Consider the following 22,659-nt stretch of genomic DNA (forward strand, 5'->3'; position numbering starts at 1 on the left):
CCCAGGTCTGGGTGCTGCAGCACACAGTCCCATGCATCTCCTCGTGCTGTTTTAACAACGTGGCTAAGCCTGCTGATCCAACACTCTAGGCCAGACTGCTACATGTAGGTAGTAGGAAGCATTCTGATGCTCATGTGATAGGGAAAAAGATGAAACGCCTCTATTACATACACATGTTTCTGTTCATGCTTAAAGGAATCCAACTTTTGGCAGAAGTACATTCCTACATAAAAAATAAATGTAGAAACCCATTAAAAACACAAATATAATAATCGCATTATTAAAACAGCTGCATCTACACTATGGTGTAGTACTTAAGTGTAATTCAATTTAAAAAAATCTTAGTGTACAACTAAGATGAGACCCATTTCCCAGTCCAAACCTCAGCGTCAGCGCTGCATCGATCTCTACATTAAAACATGCTCTACGGATGGCGACCAACCAAATCCAGGGAAAAACTGTTGCCACAGGTGAAGAGGTCCCCTCCCTAAACAGACAACGCAGGACAGATGGCGTAGAGCCCCTCCGGTATCACCGCAGGGACAGGCGACGGCAGATCCTGCAGCATATCAGCAGTGGAAGCTGCATGAGCACTACGTCCTGAATTGGTTTGCTGAACATGGTTCAGATTATTGGATACGTCTATAAGCACAATGCTCTTTAGAAGCATTTACTGTATACCCAAACCCTACTCGCTGCAACACACGGTGTCGCACAAGTAGTGAAAACGTCTTCGTATTCAAAGGTGCTTGGACATAATTTTTAGGCAGCATTTTACCTTTATTTTAGTGAGTTCCCACTACAAAGATTTTAGGAGGAAGAAGATGCCAATAGTTTCTTTTTTCTTTTTAATATGTGAAATTGAGACAGACGCCTAAATAAATATCTACTTTTACTTGCCTAAGTCTATTCTATGTCTGAAATCTCTAATTTTTAAATAAGGGATAAAATGTTGCCCAAAAGACTAGTTATAGTTATACATTTGTGTTTCTACTAAATCTACAAATCAAAATAGTTCTCAGTTAAAAAGATACAATTTGTATCAACAGTAAAAGGTACTTTCTGGTTCTTCAGGGCCTTACTTTAAATTCCAGCAAGTGTACCAAAATTATCAGCAGTAATAGTGTAAACTAGTGATTTTTTTTTTAACACTGAACATCATTACAATGGATGGAAACCTAAAACTGCCGGCAACTGACTACATCATGTAAGTACATCTGACATCAATTGCAAAATCTATTTCTATTTTTATATATATATATATATATATATATATATAAAAGCTTACGAGGTGCTAGTAAAACCCATGACTTAAAACCAGAAATATCCCTTACTAATACTAAAACAGACTTGGTTTGTCTGTTTCTAAAACAACACTATTTGTGACAAGAATCAGGCCTACACAATACAACAGGCCAAAAACTAACTTCAGGAACACATACGGTATCTTCTCTCCCTGCAACTCTCCCCTCCCCAGCTGAAACAGAAAGGAAAAAAAAAAAAGTTTGTTATTATTTTGAGCTACAATATCATTACCATAGTGCAGTTAATAAACGTTGCATATCCTCAACACACAAAACCTTTTCAGGCCAGCCTTGATAAATAGCAAGAAAAATCAAACAGTATCTTAAATACAAAACTTGCATTGAGATAATTAGATTCATTTAAAAACAGGTAAATATTTTATGAAAAGCGTATTTTATCCAGTACACTTGTGCAGCAATACAAAGAAAAAACACATAAAACAACTAAACGGGACCCTATCGTTCCAGGCCCCCTTCTACTGACCAGAAATACACAGAGCTGGGTAACAACACACGGGAACTGAAACAGGGTGGCCTGGTTTGGGGAGGTTCTGAGCGTTTGCAGCTTCTGTTAGGTTCAAAGGGGGCTGCAAATTCTCAGCACCTTTGAAAATCAGGCAATAAGGCTTTTACCTTATCCATAAATTAGTAAAAAAAAAAATATTTTTTTCCCTCCTCTGATTGCATCTGATCTTACTAATTGACTGCATCAACAAAACACTTAACTATTTAAACAAAACAAAGAAAGCAATGAAAAGTGCCATACTATAAATTACCAATATAATGTTACCCATTTCACTGTTAACTGGTAACTTAATTATTTGTTTAAAAAAAATGAAGTCAGTGCTGTAGTAAATCTTTGTTTCCTATAAATAGATGATTATAGCACAAAAAAGCTCACAAAAACAAACAGACAAACAAACATACATACTTATGGTGTTGTAAAAAGTTCAAAAACTTGGCTTGAAAATTGCCTGCCAGAAGTAGCAAAATCCTCTTTCTGCAGGTTGTTTTAATACCACACAGCCCAAGGACAAACATCCAGCAAGTTAAAAAATGAAAACAAAAATCCCAACAACAGGTAACAAGGATAGAAAGTGCTGCATATAAACCCCTGATGCACCAAAGATTATAACCAGAGACCACAGATTTTTTTTTTTTTATATATATATATTAATTTAAACTGGAACATTCTCCAGCTGTGAAAATAGCCATTTAAAAATTTTCAAACTAGAACACAAAATGTATCTGGTACTTCCGATGCATGGGGCTATACATACAGACTCCATGATACAGTATTTCACATAAACGGATTACTATATAACCTCCTTGCTGAGAAGGAGATCCCAAATGCTATTGTAGCAAACCTCCCTCAGCATTAGAGCTGAGCTGAAAACTACTAGACACCACAAAGATGCATCATCTCTCAATAACCTAGCTGAGATTTTTCCACTAAGATGGCTGCAGCGAGCTGCTGAGCGTCTGTCACGTGAGGGTTCTTCTTCATAACGATCCTCACAAGATCGGGGGGGAAGATGTTGCAGAGGTTAATGTAAACCTTCTCCCGGGTGTCTTGGTGCCTTGGAGGGTCTTGAGGGATTCCACAGTAAGGTACGCGCCAGGTCTGGTCCTGCTGTTCAGGTAAGCTTTGGAAGGCAAACTGCTCGTAACATGGCTGTGTGGGGTTACTCGGCAAGGAGTAGGTCTGGCGGTAGCCATATGCATCCATCCCGTAACTCTGCCTATCCCAACTTCCAAGCCCATCTTGGCCAGAATAAGGCTTTCTGTGTCTTAATGGAGAATTATCATATAAACGCGAGTCTGAAATGCTGTCTATTCTTGTGGACACGAGGGCTCTCCCCAGATGCATGGTCTTTGAATGTGACGAACTCTGAGATGTAGAGTAGTCGTTTGGACAACTAGAACGAGCACCGACTGTTGGATGCTGTAGATGCACAGCCATGTATGGAATTGGAGGTTTGTGGTGATGCTTTGGTTCTTCGTGACTATAGCTTTGCACTCGTGTGAGAGGCTCGTGGTAGCTCTGTAGGAAGGGCTGAGTGTTAAGGCGGCCGTGGGGGTGCATATGTTGGCACTTCAAGTTCTCCTCTAGCTGTGGGTCAGGTGAACTCATGTAAGAGCGATCACTGTAACCCACGTAGGAATCACTACTGCCACAGCTAACGCTCCCTTCGCTGCTGCAGTCGGAAGCTACAGAGCTAATCCTATAATCTGTGTCCAAGGAGAAGCGCCTTTCAGGACTACGTGGACCAGATATACTTAGATTTGAATATGCACTCAGCATAGAGTAGTACCCTACATCCACAGGAGACTCACATTTTGGATACTGGTCATAAGGCATTGGCGTTCCGTGATTTTTGGTTGCCATCATCACTGTAGGATACTGTCCCTGTGGTCTTTGATCCTGAGGTGGGAAGTGAACTCCGGATGGAAGGCCGTTAGTTAAAGGTGCAGTACTTTGGGGTTTTGCAGCAGAGGAACTTGGTATACTAACTAAAGAAGGTACAGACCTGGTTTCCAATTTGTTTTTGGTGGGAAGCTTTTCCTCCAAGTCTTGATAGACTTGAGTCCTTATACTAGGATCCGATTGCCTCTTTGGAGCAGCACGCTTCAGCTCAGAAGTGCCATCATTTTTAGTGCTACAGGGAACACTATTGCTTTTTACCAGTCCTCCTTCACTTGTAGTTTTGGCAGCTGTGCTTCTAGACATGGCACGAAGTTCATCAGCTACAGATCGCTGAGGCTGATTTCCTCTTTCTGGATGATAGTATTTGCATTTGTGTCCATAGGTACATTTCTTCCCTATTAATACAAACATAATAAGATAAAAAACTTCAACCAAAATCTGTTGATCAGTAAACAACGGAAATGCCCCTCATTTAAGTTTTACTGATGATTTGAAACGTCTTTCAAATGGTTTTGTGCCACACAGGGTGAGATCTAAGATCTCCTCTCTTGTACTGTGGGGAAAAAGAGGCAGTGGTAGTGTGCTGCAGCTAGTGCTCTAGGAATGCAGACCAACACTACCAACCACACTTTGAGCTGAACATGACACTGTCAGCGTGTCTGTACACACCTGCTGTATTGGGCCAAGGAGATATACAGGCAGAAAACTTAATAGGAAAGTCCCACAGAGTCGTAAGACCAGCAGGTTTCAGCTCAGTCAAGATGGTGGTGTGCCTGTAGGGATGCTCAGTAGCTAAACTTCAGACAGCTCCATCAATTTTCTAGAAGAAAATTTAGATGTCTTATGAACAAATCACATTAGAAAAGGGTTTTCTGGAGCCTATGGAATTTAGGTGCTGTTTTGGATCTATTCCTACAAATGATTAATAAAGTTGCTCCTTTAGTTCAACTAGTAGATAGAAATGTTCTCTAACTAGCACATGAAAAAAATCACTTCAGTTTCCACCATCAGCTCAGCATTTCAACCATTCTCAGGCTAAGACAACAATGTAAAAACCTCTGTTAAAAAGCTTTTATTTTTGGCAGTGTTAAAATAAAGCAGAAGCTTGGTCCCCAGTCCCAGCAGTACAGAAGACTGATGAGTTAAATCAAATTACCGTATGGACATGGTTGCTTCTTATGTTCTGGCACAATAGGCTTCTTCCTAAGAAAATTGTCCAGACTTGGACCATGGCGGCCAAGAGGATCATCAGGAGGCATAAATCTATAAAGCAAAAAAAAAAAAAAAAAAGTATTATGGAAGCAAACAAGCCTTTTCATATTCCTCATGCAATGACCAAGAACCTCATGACTGTGTCCTACACCATAACCTGCCATGCTGACATTTTTAAGCCTGGGTACTTTGAGAGCTGTTTTGAAGGGCCACCTTTCAGCTCCAGGTACTGCCTGAGAGGTAAGTCATAGAAACAGACTGTGTGGACACCCCTATTCTGCTTCAGACACCTTCAGTCTAGCTCAGTTGACTGCTCTGTGGCAAAGCAGGGCTGCACACAACCCATTCCTAAACCAAAGTAAGGGCAGCAATACAGGCAGCGATTTCTTAAAACGCCACAACTAACTTTTTGCAAAACTGTGCTCATTGTCTAGGACTCTTGCATCAGTATTTAGGCATTCAAATACAAGTGTCTGCTTGGCAGACTACTGAGTCCCTCCCATTACAGGAAGCCACCAGTAGTAACTGCAGTTGATCTGTATGCCGGGATATGAAGATACCATAGATTAAGCAGGCAATTGAACTAGAGACCTGCTGAGGTTCATTCCAGCATGGGTTTTTCTGTGGCTCTAGGATTTAGGAGTCTAACCACAGGCACTCAAAAATGCTGGCTCGGTATATCAAGAGAATTGGAGTATTATACCATAGCATACACCAAATATAGCATACACATTGACATACACCAAAAGGGGAAAAATAGCACAAAAAGATATAAAGATATTGCTATAAAAAAGCTCTAGCAAAAAACACAGTTCGAGTATTTTTAATCAGAAAACCAAATCTATGATTGACTATTCCTCCTGTTTTCCTTCACGTACCTAATGATTTGAGTTTAAGATAAGAAATTCATACAAGTCTTCAAAGTGTCCTTTCCTCAATTATTTTAGTGGAACGTATAAAGATAAAATTACTTACTTGTCATTAACAAATGAATACATCAGCAAGCGTTCATCTATGAACTTCTTCCATTCAGGCTTTTCATTAGCTAGATCCCTGTAGTTATCATTAGAAACAATGATGCCATCTGACTCAAAGGCCAACTTCACTATAAATCGGTCATCGTAGCATACCACCCTTCTCCCTTGCACTCGGCGGGATGGTGTGAACACAAGAATCTTCTCCTTCTCTAATTTACGCAAGATTTCTTGATCTACAAGGAATAAGAATCAAAAGTTAAAAAAGAAAAAGAAAGAAAATAAAAGGATGTTTGTTTAATCTCCAAAGACATTAGATTTGAGGAAGAAAATCCAAGCATTTAGGACTAAACATGTCTTAAATGGTTATAGTCCAGCAGAAGGTGTCCGATATATGATATTTGAAGTTACAGTCAGAAGCCAACTGGCAATATTTTCAAAAAAAACCCCCAAACAAATCAAAACCTCCTGCTCCACACAATTTCTCTAAGACCAACACAGGGGACCTTGTTCATGTCGCTGTGGTTCAGGCTGTCCCTGTACGCCGTAAGAAGAACGGGTGGGGAAGACGACCGGCCTGGCTGAACGGGGAGCTCTTGCTGGGACTCAGGAAAAAAAGGAGAGTTTACCACTTGTGGAAGAAGGGGCAGGCGACTCAAGAAGAGTACAGGGATCTCGTTAGGTCGTGCAGAGAAGAAATGAGAAAGGCAAAAGCCCAGCTAGAACGCAATCTGGCTGCTGTCGTTAGAGACAACAAAAAAAGTTTTTACAAATATATTAATGACAAGAAGAGAGCCAAGGAGAATCTCCATCCTCTATTGGATGCAGGGGGAACATTGTCACTGAGGATGAGGAAAAGGCTGAGGTACTCAATGCCTTCTTTGCCTCAGTCTTTAACAGGCAGACCAGTTATCCTCAGGGTACTCGGCCCCCCGAGCTGGAAGACAGGGACGGCGAGCAGGATGAACCCCCCATAATCCAAGAGGAAGCAGTCAACGACCTGATATGCCAACTGGACGCTCACAAGTCTATGGGGCCGGATGGGATCCACCCGAGAATGCTGAGGGAGCTGGCGGAGGAGCTCACCAAGCCACTCTCCATCATTTATCAGCAGTCCTGGTTAATGGGGGAGGTCCCGGACGACTGGAGGCTTGCCAATGTGACGCCCATCTACAAGAAGGGCCGGAAGGAGGATCCGGGGAACTACAGGCCTGTCAGCCTGACCTCGGTGCTGGGGAAGATTATGGAGCGGTTCATCTTGAGGGCGCTCACAAGGCATGTGCGGGACAACCAGGGGATCCGGCCTAGCCAGCACGGATTCATGAAAGGCAGGTCCTGCTTGACCAACCTGATCTCCTTCTATGACCAGGTGACCCGCCTAGTGGATGAGGGAAAGGCTGTGGATGTGGTCTACCTGGACTTCAGCAAGGCCTTTGACACCGTCTCCGACAGCATTCTCCTCGAGAAGCTGGCGGCTCACGGCTTAGACAGGTGTACTTTGCGCTGGGTCAAAAACTGGCTGGACGGCCGGGCCCAGAGAGTTGTGGTGAATGGAGTTACATCCAGCTGGTGGCCGGTCATGAGCGGTGTTCCCCAGGGCTCAGTACTGGGGCCGGTCTTGTTTAATATCTTTATTGATGATCTGGATGAGGGGATTGAGTGCACCCTCAGTAAGTTTGCAGACGACACCAAGTTGGGCGGGAGTGTTGATCTGCTTGAGGGTAGGAAGGCTCTGCAGAGGGACCTGGACAGGCTGGATCGATGGGCCCAGGCCAATTGTATGAGGTTCAACAAGGACAAGTGCCGGGTCCTGCACTTCGGCCACAACAACCCCATGCAGCGCTACAGGCTTGGGGAAGAGTGGCTGGAAAGCTGCCCAGCAGAGAAGGACCTGGGGGTGCCTTGTTGACAGCCGGCTGAACATGAGCCGGCAGTGTGCCCAGGCAGCCAAGAAGGCCAATGGCATCCTGGCCTGTATCAGAAATAGTGTGGCCAGCAGGAGTAGGGAAGTGATCGTGCCCCTGTACTTTGCACTGGTGAGGCCGCACCTCAAATACTGTGTTCAGTTTTGGGCCCCTCACTACAAGAAGGACGTTGAGGTGTTAGAGCGTGTCCAGAGAAGGGCAACGAGGCTGGTGAGGGGTCTGGAGAACAAGTCTTATGAGGAGTGGCTGAGGGAACTGGGGTTGTTTAGCCTGGAGAAAAGGAGGCTCAGGGGAGACCTCATTGCTCTCTACAACTACCTGAAAGGAGGTTGTAGCGAGGTGGGTGTCCGTCTCTTCTCCCAAGTAACAAGCGATAGGACAAGAGAAAATGGCCTCAAGTTGCGCCAGGGGAGGTTTAGATTGGATGTAAGGAAAAATTTCTTTACTGAAAGAGTGGTGAAACATTGGAACAGGCTGCCCAGGGAAGTGGTGGAGTCCCCATCCCTGGAGGTATTTAAAAGATGAGTAGATGAGGCACTTAGGGACATGGTTTAGTGGGCATGGTGGTGTTGGGTTGACGGTTGGACTTGATGATCTTAGAGGTCTTTTCCAACCTCAATGATTCTATGATTCTATGATAAAAGAAACATTACTTATCAAAATGCCTGTGAAAAACTCCTCTGGTTGAGGAGGGGGAAAAAGAAAAATATTAAATCTTACTGAGTGTTTCAGCAGATAGGTAGGCTACGGTCATGTACAGCCAAGGGTCTCCCATAACTGCGCTCCTTGGTAAAGACAGACCCTTTGTGGTACCCAGCAAGAAACAGTTTTTTAAATAATTCCAGTAGCTCACATTAATGGGATTGCCTCAGAAAAGTTTCTGCCCATCAAAAGAAGGGGTTACTACTAGTACCCACAAGGACTAGAAACCCCACATTCTGTACAAACACTCAGGCTCTTCACAAATGTTAACAGCATCCCCTAAAAAGATGTCGAACGTCATCTTGTAACCAAGAGCAAATGTGGGGGTTTTTTTTGTTTGTTTTATTTTACCTCCAGTAATAGTTCAGAACATCTCTTTCCTTGAAGGGTTTACAGTTTTATATACAAAGTCTTAGCAAATCCAAACAGATTTCTCTTTAATCCTGCTAAATAAGTGTGTTTAACATTTTATCTAATTCCTTCTTGTCCTACACAATCCGTGAATCACCTATCCAAAAGCATTTTCTCTTTCTCTGTGTGGGACCTGGAGATCCTGAGGAGCTTTGAAAGATGGCCAAAGGAGGTTGGTCTGAACTAAGATACTGGACATAGCACCAGTGCACCTAGCGCTGAAGCACGTACCCCTTGTGTTGATTCTCCTAGCTATTACTCTCCTCAGAGCAGACAAGCTATGAAAGAAAAAAAAACAAAAAGCTAGGCAACATCTAAAATGGCAGAAGATGCTTGCGCAGTGAATATGAGTCACGGCTCTTAATAATGGTTTAGATCTCAAATAACTCAACTGTTTTGTAGCACAAGAAACTTTACAGGGAACACATTCCATCTAGAAAAAAAAAGACTCCAACAGGAAGAAATACAGCATTAATATTACATATAAGCAATATATTTGATACAAGCATTTATCTGCTTAGTAGAAAAAGCACAAGATTTTAAATGAAATACAACCTTTTTGTATTCACACCCCCCCCAGTCAGGTGGTGAATGATGAATAAGAGTGTGATGGAAGGTTATTTTTTTTCCTCACTAAGAAAGAATAAAAAAATTTCCCATGTGATGATTGGCAGGTAATAATACAAAAGATGCAGCTGTTGTTTAATCCAAGAAGCTTCTCACAAATACTGACAATCTAGAACCATCCTCATGTTAGTCATCTAAGACTTTTTCAAAATTCCAGGCTGCATATCTCTGGAAATGGAGTGTCAGCACAATGTATTCCACAAGACTGATAGCAAACAGGCTCCCTGCGTCCTGATAAGAAAACTGAAGAACCTCTGTTTTACAGAAGATACAATAACCTTCTTTGATCTTCCTCTCATTTTCAGGGTCCATGATGACTCATGGCAAACTGATTTTTCATTGCTAGACAACTAGTCAATTCTAAGTCTTGCTACTTTCTTGAAACTCCTTTTGGGGCTTCTAGCCCTATCCACAGCTCTAGCAGATGTCACAATTTATTTCTAAATAGCCAAATCTTTATTACTTAGCCAATACTCTTCTCATACCTCCAACACTAGTATAGTGAAAGAGAAAGGCTTCAAGAGAAAGGCTCCACACTGCCTGTGATGAGGGGAAAACAGCAGCTTTCCAAACATTTTCTTGTAACATGATATATTCTATTAGCAATCAAGCAAATGAAATGAAGTGTTGTGAAGATCTTTCCACATATTTGAAAATGCACATGGTAATCAAAACATGCTTCCATATTCTTTTAGAAGCCATAGCTACTACTCTCAAAAGCTTCCCCCCCTTTAAAAGTAGCCATGTTTAAAAAAACCCAGAAAACCCCCCAAAAACCCCAATCTCCCCTCCCTCCTAAATTCTAGGGTTTTCTCCTCTGCTTCAACTTTAGGGCAGAGGGAGGACGACTCTCCAGCCTTCACACAGAATCAATTAATTTGATCAAGAAACAAATGCCTCCACCAATTTTTTTTCCTAGATAAACAGGTTCAAAATTAAGATTTTCAAAAGCTATCTCACTTGTTAATAGTAATGATGAAAAGGGGAACCGTTCCCTTCCTGTCAGGATAATTGCCGTAACCCCAAGCATGGGCAGTGATTCACTGCAGGTGACCGGCAGACAGGCCAGCCTGGCAGAATCTGCTCACCACAAGCAAGGTCACCCGGTGAATCACTAATTTCAAACCTCTTCACTGCCAATGCTACATCGGCGTAACAGATTTACAAAACGGTAATTACATTCTTCAAGAAGTAAGTAGCACCGTTAATGGAAAATTTATCAGGTGAGCAGAAAAGGCGGACTTGGAGAGGGCACTGCTTTGTTTTTTTCCTTGAAGATCGCAATGAAGTTACTACACCAAAGATACTTTCTATTATAGTCTTTCATTTCTAAAGATTTGTTCATTTGAGCAGTAGCACTCATACTGTGCAAAGTATCAAACAAACCAGCAAAGGTGGAACAGAGCTTACCTGTGATAAGAGCATCAGGTCTTGACTGTTCTTTTCTCCATGCTGGCACAAACACTGTAACATCCTTGTGGCCTCTTTCCAAAAACCAGTCTACTGCCAATTTGATTCCTCGACAAGAAAATACTTCTTTGTTCCCGTGGCTGAAACACACATTAAAATTCCTTATTATATGACTTTGCTTTTCTATGACTGTAAACGGAGCACAGCGAAACGCGTATCTCAAAGCCATGCTCTTCACTTGAGCCATGATTTCTAAAGGCAACTGGGAGTCAGTCTGAGCCTTGCCCAAACGTTGCCATCACTTGCAAAATGGTGTGGGAGAGGTATACTAAATTTGCCAAACAAACATTTTTAGCATCTGTACACAGATTCGACAAGTAAGGAAAAATATAAGTAGAGAGTGTTAAAAATCCTCATAGCCCAACCAAAAGTACGTAACAGGCACCATGGAGACTTGATGAGGGAAAGCAGGAGGCCTGAAATACCAACATCAAAGAGTGCAACATGTTCAGGAAATGCCAGCAGATGAGGACGGAGCACCGGTGTGCATGGCGGCGGGGAAGAGACAGCAGATCCCCACTGCAGGAGCTCTGTGATGTCCCATCTGAACAGGGAAAGAGAGAGGAGAAGGACTCCAAGCCCAAGGGGGTGGCAGACACTCTGCAGGACAGATTAGGCAAACCGGAGAGACTGTCCAAACTCAACATGACAAAACTAAGAATTTGCTTAGCACTGCACTTCGGTAGGAGAAATTAATTGTGTATTAAAAAAGCCGTGGAGAGACAGTTTGGCGGAAACCAATCAGACACAAGCAAAACAAAAGATGTGCATCTGTTGTGCAATAACTGTCTGAGGTAATGCAAGAGATGCAATTATGTCATTTTCTAAAGGCAGATGAGTCCTCAGTCAACTTCTACATCCAGTTTCGGGCACAACATATTACAAAAGACACAGAGGAACTGGAAAGAATCCAAAAGAAAGTGAAACGAGACCTATGGGGAAAGGCTGAAGGAAGTGCATTTAGTTAATCTGGAGAAAAAAGGCAGCTTGTGGAGGAACAAAACAATCTTCAATATATAGGAGGTAATTACAATAGAGGACAGCAATCAACCATTGGGTGTCTATGGAAAAGTTCTGGTAGCAGGGGGCTGCAGGATGGCCTCTGTGAGAAAAGGTCGGGGGCTGCCCTGTGCCAGGCAAGCCCAGCTACAGCCAGCTCCACAACAGAGGAGAAGGGAATGAGGAAACACCAAGGCCAGAGGAGGAGGAGGTGCTCCATGGGGAGCAGGTACTCCCCCAGAGGCACTGCAGCCTGTGGAGAACAGGAAGAAAAGCACGAGAGGAAGCAGCAGCAGAGAGAAACCGCCATGTCCTGACCGCAACCCCCAGCGCTGTTCACTGCCTCTCTGAAGGGACTGAGTGTCACCTGCAGCCATGACAAGGGGGAGGAGAGGTGTCTGGAGTGAAGTGATCCTGGGAAAAGGAGAGGATAGATGTTTTCCCCCCCTAAGTATTTTAAAGATTGTGCTTTTTGTTTCCCATTATCTGAATCAGTAATTAAATATTTATGTTAACCTTCCAACTGAAATATTGGAATATTCTATTCTAAATTCCCCAAGTTGAGTCTGTTAGGCATGCAAGAGTACTTGGTGAGTGATTTCCCTGTCATTATTTTGACCCATGAGTTTTCTTGCTCCTGCTCCTCCTGTTTTCTCCCCTGTTTTGCTGGTGGGGGGAACGAGCACCCAACTGGGTGGGTGCCCGGGTGCCAGCTGTGGCCAACCCACCATAGTCCCACTGGGTAAGGACAGAAAAGTCGTTAACTAGCGTAAGGAACAGTTAAGCAGTATGTTAGAGAAAGCTTTCTAACTGATCAATGAGACAGTCTGTCCATGGATTTTGGGATCTCCTCACCGGACACTTTGCAGAACAAGTCAGATGGCTCCTCTGGGGCCAGTCTGGGTTCTCCATGCACAGGAGGAGAAGAGCAACTTCTCTGAGGTCTCTCCCAACCCCACAGCTCTGTGTAGCAGAAGAAACACAGGGGCATGGCAGCAAGCCGTTACCTTTCGCTTGACTGGCTTGTCATGCACAGCACGTATGCCACAATCTGCTTTCCAGAAAGGTAAAAGACAATTCTTTCACTGTGGAGTGATTTGTGAAGGGGACAATATGATGATGGATAGACACAGGGATCCTAAAAGTTCCTCCTACTTGCATGTTTTGAGGTAAATAAAAACACCAGAAAGTTATTTAAAAACTTTTTTTTTTTTAGTAGGACCATTATTTCCAGCTTTCTAAAACATAGCACTGCCATACATTCCTTGATACTTTGAGGGAGCTTGAGTAATTGTGCAATGAATGAAGTGACACAGTAAAAGTGGAAAAAAATTCAAAACAATGTTCAGATTCCAGAAGCCTGCAAAGGAGGTGGCGTACAAGTTCACCTGTATCTAGGTGTTGAGAGAGAATGAATCATGGCTAACACCTCTCACAAAGCATCATCCTCAGCAGAGGCTGTGTTGAAGGTCGCAGGCCCCAAACAAAAGAAAAAAAAGAAAGGAAAAAAAAAGAGGGGAAAAAAAAAGAGCCCACTACCATTATCTGGATTTAAGTGAGGAACTGTACTACTTCCTCTTCTCATGATGCTGGAGACAGGACCTGGAAACATAATCATATAGAATCATAGAATCATTGAGGTTGGAAAAGACCTCCAAGATCATAGAGTCCAACTGTCAACCCAACACCACCATGCCCACTAAACCATGTCCCTAAGCGCCTCATCTACACGTCTTTTAAATACCTCCAGGGATGGGGACTCCACCACTTCCCTGGGCAGCCTGTTCCAATGTTTCACCACTCTTTCAGTAAAGAAATTTTTCCTTACATCCAATCTAAACCTCCCCTGGCGCAACTTGAGGCCATTTCCTCTTGTCCTATCACTAGTTACTTGGGAGAAGAGACGGACACCCACCTCGCTACAACCTCCTTTCAGGTAGTTGTAGAGAGCAATGAGGTCTCCCCTCAGCCTCCTTTTCTCCAGGCTAAACAACCCCAGTTCCCTCAGCTGATCCTCATAAGACTTGTTCTCCAGACCCCTCACCAGCCTCGTTGCCCTTCTCTGGACACGCTCCAGCACCTCAACGTCCTTCTTGTAGTGAGGGGCCCAAAACTGAACACAGTAGTCGAGGTGCGGCCTTACCAGGGCCGAGTACAGGGGCACGATCACTTCCCTACTCCTGCTGGCCACACTATTTCTGATACAGGCCAGGATGCCATTGGCCTTCTTGGCCGCCTGGGCACACTGCCGGCTCATGTTCAGCCGGCTGTCAACCAGCACCCCCAGGTCCTTCTCTGCTGGGCAGCTTCCCAGCCACTCTTCCCCAAGCCTGTAGCGCTGCATGGGGTTGTTGTGACCCAAGTGCAGGACCCGGCACTTGGCCTTGTTGAATCTCATACAGTTGGCCTCGGCCCATTGATCCAGCCTGTCCAGGTCCCTCTGCAGAGCCTTCCTACCCTCAAGCAGATCAACACTCCCGCCCAACTTGGTGTCGTCTGCAAACTTACTGAGGGTGCACTCAATCCCCTCATCCAGATCATCAATAAAGATATTAAACAAGACCGGCCCCAGTACTGAGCCCTGGGGAACACCGCTCATGACCGGCCACCAACTGGATTGAACTCCATTCACTACAACTCTCTGGGCCCGGCCGTCCAGCCAGTTTTTGACCCAGCGCAGAGTCCACCTGTCTAAGCCGTGAGCCGCCAGCTTCTCTAGGAGAATGCTGTGGGAGGCGGTGTCAAAGGCCTTGCTGAAGTCCAGGTAGACCACATCCACAGCCTTTCCCTCATCCACTAGGCGGGTCACCTGGTCATAGAAGGAGATCAGATTGGTCAAGCAGGACCTGCCTTTCATGAATCCGTGCTGGCTAGGCCGGATCCCCTGGTTGTCCCGCACATGCCTTGTGAGTGCCCTCAAGATGAACCGCTCCATAATCTTCCCCGGCACCGAGGTCAGGCTGACAGGCCTGTAGTTCCCCGGATCCTCCTTCCGGCCCTTCTTGTAGATGGGCGTCACATTGGCAAGCCTCCAGTCGTCCGGGACCTCCCCCATTAACCAGGACTGCTGATAAATGATGGAGAGCCAAGATATTGCAACTGTTGCCAGCTATAATAATCAGAGTTCGTAGATTTCAGCTGGCACAGGGTAGCCCAAGGATAGTTTAAGTCATCTTCTGTGCCTATGGGGCTATATTAGGAACACTGGCAGGAGCAAGACATCTATGTATCTTAATATCCTGTTTTAGCTATGGGTATAGCCCTCTGCAATAATACATTCCGTTTTGTATGGTACTATCATGTAATACACTATTACATTGTAATAACAAAACACACAGCAATATTTTTTCTAGGCATTGTTTTATACTATACAATTATTTGTGCGCTTGTTTGGCTGAAAGAGTAGTATCTTTGTGTATTTCATAACTTCCCAGGAACGGGAAACCAAACCACACACAGATATGTCACATTTAAAATGCACATGCACTCATGCATAGAAAAAATGGCCAACAGTATTTCCAGCCATGTATTTCCAGCCATGGCAAGACTAATTACATCTCCCCGTGACAAGACAAAATCAGGACACTTGGGTGGATGCAGTACCCAGTGGGCAGCCATAAAGCCTCCTTTGCAAAGACTGAGATACAAGAAGTTACTGTTCATGCTATCAGCAGGTCATGTGCAACCATAAACGTATTGCAATCCATTTTAAAACAGTCAGAAAGGGCTTGTTCCAGCTACTAAATTCCAGTGAAATCACTGTAGTGTTATTACTCTAAACAATCTCCATGGTTTCAAATGGATAAAACCACTTTTCACCCCTGACAGCGAGCAAGCGTTTTGTTAGATTGCGTTTTAGTTACAGTATGTTTCTTCCCGTAAGTCTGAGAAATCATTTCTGGAATGAAATCCTGGCCTCTCTGAAAGAAATGGATGTTCTCGCCTATTGCTTCCCATCGGGTTGGAATTCAAGCCACACTTTTAAAGGCAGAGGGAGGACCAGGCAGTTCAGCTCCTTAGTTTTCTCTTGCCTAATACAGACCATTAAAATTCTTTCATCCATAACATAAATTTTAAATATACTTAAACTCTAAGAAACAGAAATGGGAAATGCATTACAATGCATACTAGCTTTTCTGCGTTGCTGAGCAAGTGGATTTATAGCTCGTACAAATCTTCACATTTTTTTCTGCTCCTTTTCAGGCATGTGTCTAAGCTGGTAGCTAAGTGGATACAAATTCCAAGAAATTTAAATGATTAGTGAGAAAGTCTGTGAAAAAGATGTGCAATTAAAATTTGTTCTTTTCTTCTGTTTTGTTGTCATGCAGATTTGATGCCCTCCTTTTTGTGATCTTTGCGCTTCATCAGCTTTATGATACATCATATGGTGAAAAGACTGAAATCACGCTTCTTCCTCTGACTTTCTTCCTTCTGATTAGTTGCAAAGAAGAGGAGAAATGTTTGTACTTCTTTGTCAAGAAACTTTCTTTTAAAAATCTCTTCCCAACTACTATAAGTATGTGAAAGCTCAGAGCAGTCAGGATGACAGCTTTAGCCCTGGGCGAGACATTGGTGTATTCTGCTTTGGTTCTGCTTGCTGACTATACTTAATCTACCACTCTGAGTTGAAGGAAGATAAAGTATATTCCTTATGATGTTATCTATTTCTCTTTCATACCATGCACGAACAATTCTTTTTATCACCACTTTTATATTTGGCCTGTTGACAGCTGTGGTTTTATTTTTAAAAGAAAAAAAAAGGCAATATAACACTTCCTGAGCAAAAATCAATCAAGCATTTTCTAGGCTAGCAGAGTTAGTAGAAAGTGGTAAAATATGATGAGAACATTTTCATTTTCTCCGTTACCTTCCTAGCCCCCAGACGAGGTTTTCAAGTGACTAAGCCTTGGAAAGAGTTGTGGTATACTCCTAAAACACTGACTACTTACAATAGTTGCAAGATTTCTGGCATGCTCTAACCCAATATTCAAACCAACACAGAGCTCTCAGGTTTTGAAAGCTACAAAAAACATACACACTGATGACAAGAGACATTACAGCTGAGGTCTACAGTAACGTCTGTTGTAATATATATACAGGTTTTTATACAACTGAAATCTGGACACATCAAGATACTTCCCATGTAAAAGCATATTGATTAAAAGCAGGAACAACAAAACTAGAACAGAGATCAGCCTAGTAAATTTAGAGAGTTACCAAACTATTTTCTTCCATCATGTTGTAGGAGGAAAACAGCGTTCAGTCCATAGCATAGAGAGATAAGAATTTCCACCCTGTGTCAGATTAGTGACTCATTAGCCTGGCAGCCTGGTTTTGTCACTAGCCTCATCCTTTCTCTTTTTTTTTTTTTAAAAAAAAAAAAGCTCCACTGATTTCCTAATCACAGTAATGATTTGTCCCAAAGCATTTCTCAGTAACCTGGGCCTTCTATCAGTCCTACATTATTTCCTTATATATACATTTTGGTGCCGACACAAAATGGATGAAAGAGTTCCCAAATGTTTTTTTCCATTAGCCCAGAACAAATTACACCAATGCTTTGAGGTCTTTGAAGGTAAAAAAGCCTTGGAAGCTGTAACATCTTTCAAAACATCTTTTGTCTGTAGGGCTTCCAACACCGGGGCGCTCTACGGAGTATGGCAAGCATGGTCACCAGCCAGACACGCACGTGGGTGTCTGACCGAGCGAGAGTCACACACTCAGCAGTCAGAGGTCAAAACAGGCAGAGAGAAGTTATACTCAAAGCTGCCAGTGACAAGCTCCTATCCACATGATAGTTACTTGTTGGAAAAATATTTTTATCTATTCCTTAAAGTGACTTCTCAAAATAACCTAAGAAACAAGTCAGGCTACAAGCAAAATGCTGCATTAGACAGCCAGTGCCACTCAAAGACGAATGTCTGAATCAAGGTACCAAGGTACCATCACATCTACCAAGCTCAGCAACACACACTCTGAGAAGAGGCTAAGGCAGCTAAATTGTTAGTTAGATTGTTATAATACATATGCAATTAAATTGCCAGATGAAAACTACATCTGGCATAGATGAGACAAATCAAACCATCCTTTGGCTGACACTGCAGGGAGTAATTTGCAGTTGTGGTTTTTTGCAGTTTAATTTGCAGTTTACCCTTCTGTGTAGACAGGGTATTAGCAAACCTTTCACTACGGCCAAATGACCTGCCTCGTGGTTAACACAGCGGGACAAGACTCAGTTGCCTAAACAGAGATGCTAATGCTGGTTTAGGCACCTTTGGGTATCGCACACTTCCTCCAGCTGAACGCCACTCCTGAACGGCACTCGGATCTCTGTTGCGTCTGTCAGGCCTGGGTATATGTTTCTGATGCCACCAAGCACCTAGAGCACTCACAGCGGGCGGGATGGCTGGGCATGAAAGCTGTAAGAAAACTGTAAACTACCTGTCTTAAGTGAGAGTGCATTTAACTAAAAAGCAATCCCCCCAAATCAGCATCTTTCTCTCACAAATAAAAATTAAGTATGCAATGGTTATCTCACATTGCGTTTTCCCTTGTGCATTGAAGTACCATCAAGCACCATTTAAATATACAGGCCAAGGTTTTCCAAAGGGGAAACTGAAGTGCATCACCTCCATGGACTGGAAATCCTATGGGTAAAGTTTTCAGAAGAATCTAATTGCTCAACACAAGATTAATTGATTTCAACCTGCAAACTCAGATGGCACGTGATCAAAATACTTCAGTTCTTTTGCCTGTATCATCTGAAAGTGGTTGTCTAAAAATTATAATACAACAAATAAAATATCCAATTATTTGCTTATCAGTGTTGTCTTCATGTTGCTCTCTCTGTAAGCACAGCAGACTTCTTTTTTGCCTATATGTTTTCAACACAGTTTTATGTACATTTACGTAAAATTTGAAACTCATTCTTTTCGCTGTTAGCAAAGAAAGTCTGAAGGCACCCAGGGTAGCCAGGGAAAACTAACAAATATGCAACAGAAGCAAATGAATAAAATAGTTAAATTTTTCCCATTGCCTTTGTAACTAACAACTCTGTTCCTTATTCTTTATTTCTTGGTGCCAAAAGCCTGACTTTGATTCCAGCAAAGAGAAGAATCACAGCAATAACTAATTTTAGGCAATTTTCAGCATCCCAACCTTATCCTTGAAAAGGACAAGCAAAGGAAAAGGACTGTGCAAATATGCTGCAGTATATTTCTCTCTTCAGAAGAAACTCCCTCTCAACCTCAGCAGTAAAGGGAAGTCTTAAAATGAAGGGGCAAAAGAGAACGTCAAAACCTTGCCTCTGCTGCCTCATGGAGAAACAGGACCTTCTCCCCTTCATTCCAGACTGTGGAGGCTCAGATGAGGAAGCTGGGGATGCATGAAAAGCAGGTCCAAGAACACGGTGGAGAACAGACAGATGTAGGGGTGAAGAGCTGATGATCTGCTGTTGCTAGATGAGCACAGATCACCTTCTTTCACCTACTTCAGTTATGTAAAGGAAAAATTTAGGGTAGCTTAAATCTTATCACACAGGGATACAGAACTACAATTGACTCTGAAATGTGTTATCTGTCTAGTATCTATGCTGTGCAGTTTACACTAAATAAGGTCCTGAGTGTATTGTTATGTCAACGGACAAATGCCTTTCTTACTCATATGGACTAAGATTCTAAATTAAGATTTTGCATTACAACATCATCATCTACATGCAAAAAAAACCCCCACCTTATGAAGCAGGGTTAGAGCTACACAGTTCTCTGGAAAGCCAACATACGTCACTGCTCAGGTATGGCACGACTGAATCCCAGGTCCTATCCCTTAGTCCAGCCTCACTCTCATCTGTGGGAAGAGTCTATCAAGAGCCCCACAGCTGCGCTAAGGGATTGCCTAATTTGCTATTCGGTTCTGATTTTAAGTTTACACACACACACGCACAGAAAAATCAGTCTCATCTGTAAGAGCATTCTAACAAAAGACTTTGTGTATGTTAGGCTTAAACGCGTAGTCATCTTTCCTCTTCTGGAAAAGGATTAAGTCAACACCATGAAAGCTAGAATAATGAAAGAACAAGACCAGATTTGAAGCATCCCATAGAAACTAAATGGCAATTCTTCAAGCCATAGCCTGCAAAAGCCACCTTTCTGCTCTTCAGTTGAAAGACGGGGTTTGCTTGGTTTTTAAAACTTGAACCAATTCATATTCTTTAGCCAATATTGGAGCTTTAAACTTGAAATACACAAGATGCATCTGATAACTGTTTTCAGTTTAAGGCACAAACGACAAGCAATGCCATCTCAAAGTATAAGAAAAGCCTTCCAAGCATTACCAAAAGGCAGAAAAATTGAGAGGGTTATTTTTTTTTTTAACTACAGTTTGCTAAAGCAGCTTGTCTGGAACAGGAGTAGTCACCAGACTAGACCAGCATACATGCTGGCTCTGGCTGGCCAGAATAAGTTACTCTGGCCCAAGCCTTGTTCTGTGCTGCCCTCGAGGAACTCTCAAATCCACCCATCATCAGTTGAACCCATGCAACCAGTTACACAAATATGAACATCCAGTCACATAATCAGACACATCCTTCCTCCTTTGTGTCAGACTTAGCTGTTCTCCCAACCGCAAAAACATCGGGTTTCATTTACAGGTCTAATGGAAAAATAGTATTTTCTGATTTTTTTTTCCTCTGAATTAGGAAGCTGAATCAACTCATTTTGCAGCTGCGCAGTCACTAGATGAGATGCAGGTAGGAAAGCATCGCTGGCAGTAAGATAGAGGTGAGGCTGAAAGTAAGTCACTGTGCATCACTCATTAGATGTTTTGTGAAACCGCATCCTTAATTAGTTATGCAATGGAGAGACAGGGCTGCATACAGCATTTGATCCTTGCAGAAGAGGAGAGCTGTCTCATCCTACTTGTATTACTGGGCATCACTCACCTCAAACCTTCTCCATAAAACTTCCCTCCCCGCCATCAAATACATCCTTTAAAGGAAAATTAGCAGTTCTTATCTAGAATAATTCTAATAGTAAACGGTATCATCAAATATGTGTATTACAACAACATGGGAGTAAGAATATAGATCACAGTCTACCCATTTGTGTGAGAATGTATGAGAGAGCTCCCAAGAATATCTCTCGAAAGACTATCTACAGTCTTGCTTAGGGCACAGGCCCATTTCCCTTCAGCAACTCCAAAGTGAACTCATTGGCCACAGCTTGGAAAAGCAAAGAGGAAAGAAAAGAACGGACTGTGCCAATTTATAGGTTAGTTACTCGTAACAGGACCCTGGACATTTACATACAGAAATTTGAACAAGATTGTCTGAACTGCAGGTGAATTCCTGTATCTCCCCCGCTGCTTTGAACACTGTTCTTTTACAGAAGCTGAAATCTTTTCTTTTAAGTATTTAAAGTGCTTATTTACTATTACCTATTTTCTTGAAGGGGAAAGGACAGATTCTTTTGCACAGCTGGTTGCACAGCTGGTGTCAGCAACAGGGACTCATCTTTTACAAACACGGGACTGGCTTTCATAATCAAGGACTGATTTCTAGGAAAAGGTGGGATCCACTTGACCAAGCAGAACAAAAGCATCTTCGCCAACTGGCTGACCAAAAGCAGAACAAAAGTGTCTTTGCCAATAAGCTGGCCAACACAGCAAGGCATGAGCAATCCAGGAAGTTTCTGGAGTGCATTGATGATAACTTCTTAACATGGGTGACTGAGGACCCAATGAGGGAACCTGCTGGACCTCATACTTACAAACAAGGAAGAACCGGTCAGAGATGTGAAGGGCAGGGGCAGCCTTGGCTGCAGTGACCATGAGTGGAATTCAGGATCCTGTGAAGAAAGAGCAAGGCAAAAAGCAGGATCACAACCCCAGACTTCAGGTGAGCAGACTTTGGCCTGTTCAGGAGAATCCCATGCGATATGACCCTGGAGAGAAGAGGGGCACAGGAGAGCCAGTTGATTTTCAAGGATCACCTCCGCCAAGCTCGGGATTGGTCCACTCTGATGTGCAGGAAGTTGGGCACAGGTGACAGGACAAGACTTTCCCTCAGCAGAGGTTAGGGAACACTGAAATGGGACATTCCCAAGCTGCTGGGCCCTGATGGGATGCACTCAAGGGTGTTGAGGGAGCTGGCTGATGACATTGTGAGGCCACTCTTGGTAATCTTTGAAAGGTTGTGGTGACTGGGGATGTTCCTAAGGACTAGAAGAGAGCAAATATACCCCTTCTATCTTCAAGGAAGGCAAGAAGGATAATTCAGGGAACCACAGGCTGGTCAGCCTCACCCTGATCCCTGCAAAGGTGATGGAGCAAATCTTCCTGGAAGCCCTTTCCTAAAAAATTACGTAGATTGGGTGAAGATGATTGGGAACAGTCAGCGTGGATTTATGAAGGGGAAATACGCTTGACCAACCTCACAGCCTTCTATGGTGAGATGACTGGCTCAGTGGATTAGAAAAGCAGTGGATGCTGTTTATTGTGGCTTTAACAAAGCTTTTGACACTGTCTCTTATAACATCCTCACTGACAAACTAATGAAGTATGGACAAAATAAAGGGTCAGAGAGGTGGACTGAAATCTGAGTGAACTGCTGC

At 43.1% G+C, this 22,659-nt stretch overlaps 1 protein-coding gene across 1 annotated transcript in view; it reads right to left on the minus strand.

The window, feature by feature from the left end:
* Nucleotides 1-1,316: 1,316 nt before the first annotated feature.
* The window catches only part of ZC3H12C (zinc finger CCCH-type containing 12C), a 48,931-nt gene continuing 27,588 nt past the window's right edge, over nucleotides 1,317-22,659 (minus strand). Inside the window, exons 3-6 of the mRNA XM_076328169.1 lie at nucleotides 10,994-11,133; nucleotides 5,920-6,154; nucleotides 4,889-4,995; nucleotides 1,317-4,127 (exon numbers count right to left, since the gene is read on the minus strand). Of these exons, the coding sequence (XP_076184284.1) occupies nucleotides 2,731-4,127; nucleotides 4,889-4,995; nucleotides 5,920-6,154; nucleotides 10,994-11,133 (1,879 nt within the window). The 3' untranslated portion in view covers nucleotides 1,317-2,730. The remainder of the gene's footprint in view (nucleotides 4,128-4,888; nucleotides 4,996-5,919; nucleotides 6,155-10,993; nucleotides 11,134-22,659) is intronic.

This window comes from Aptenodytes patagonicus, chromosome 1, assembly GCF_965638725.1.
Source record: "Aptenodytes patagonicus chromosome 1, bAptPat1.pri.cur, whole genome shotgun sequence".
NCBI classification, from domain to species: domain Eukaryota; kingdom Metazoa; phylum Chordata; class Aves; order Sphenisciformes; family Spheniscidae; genus Aptenodytes; species Aptenodytes patagonicus.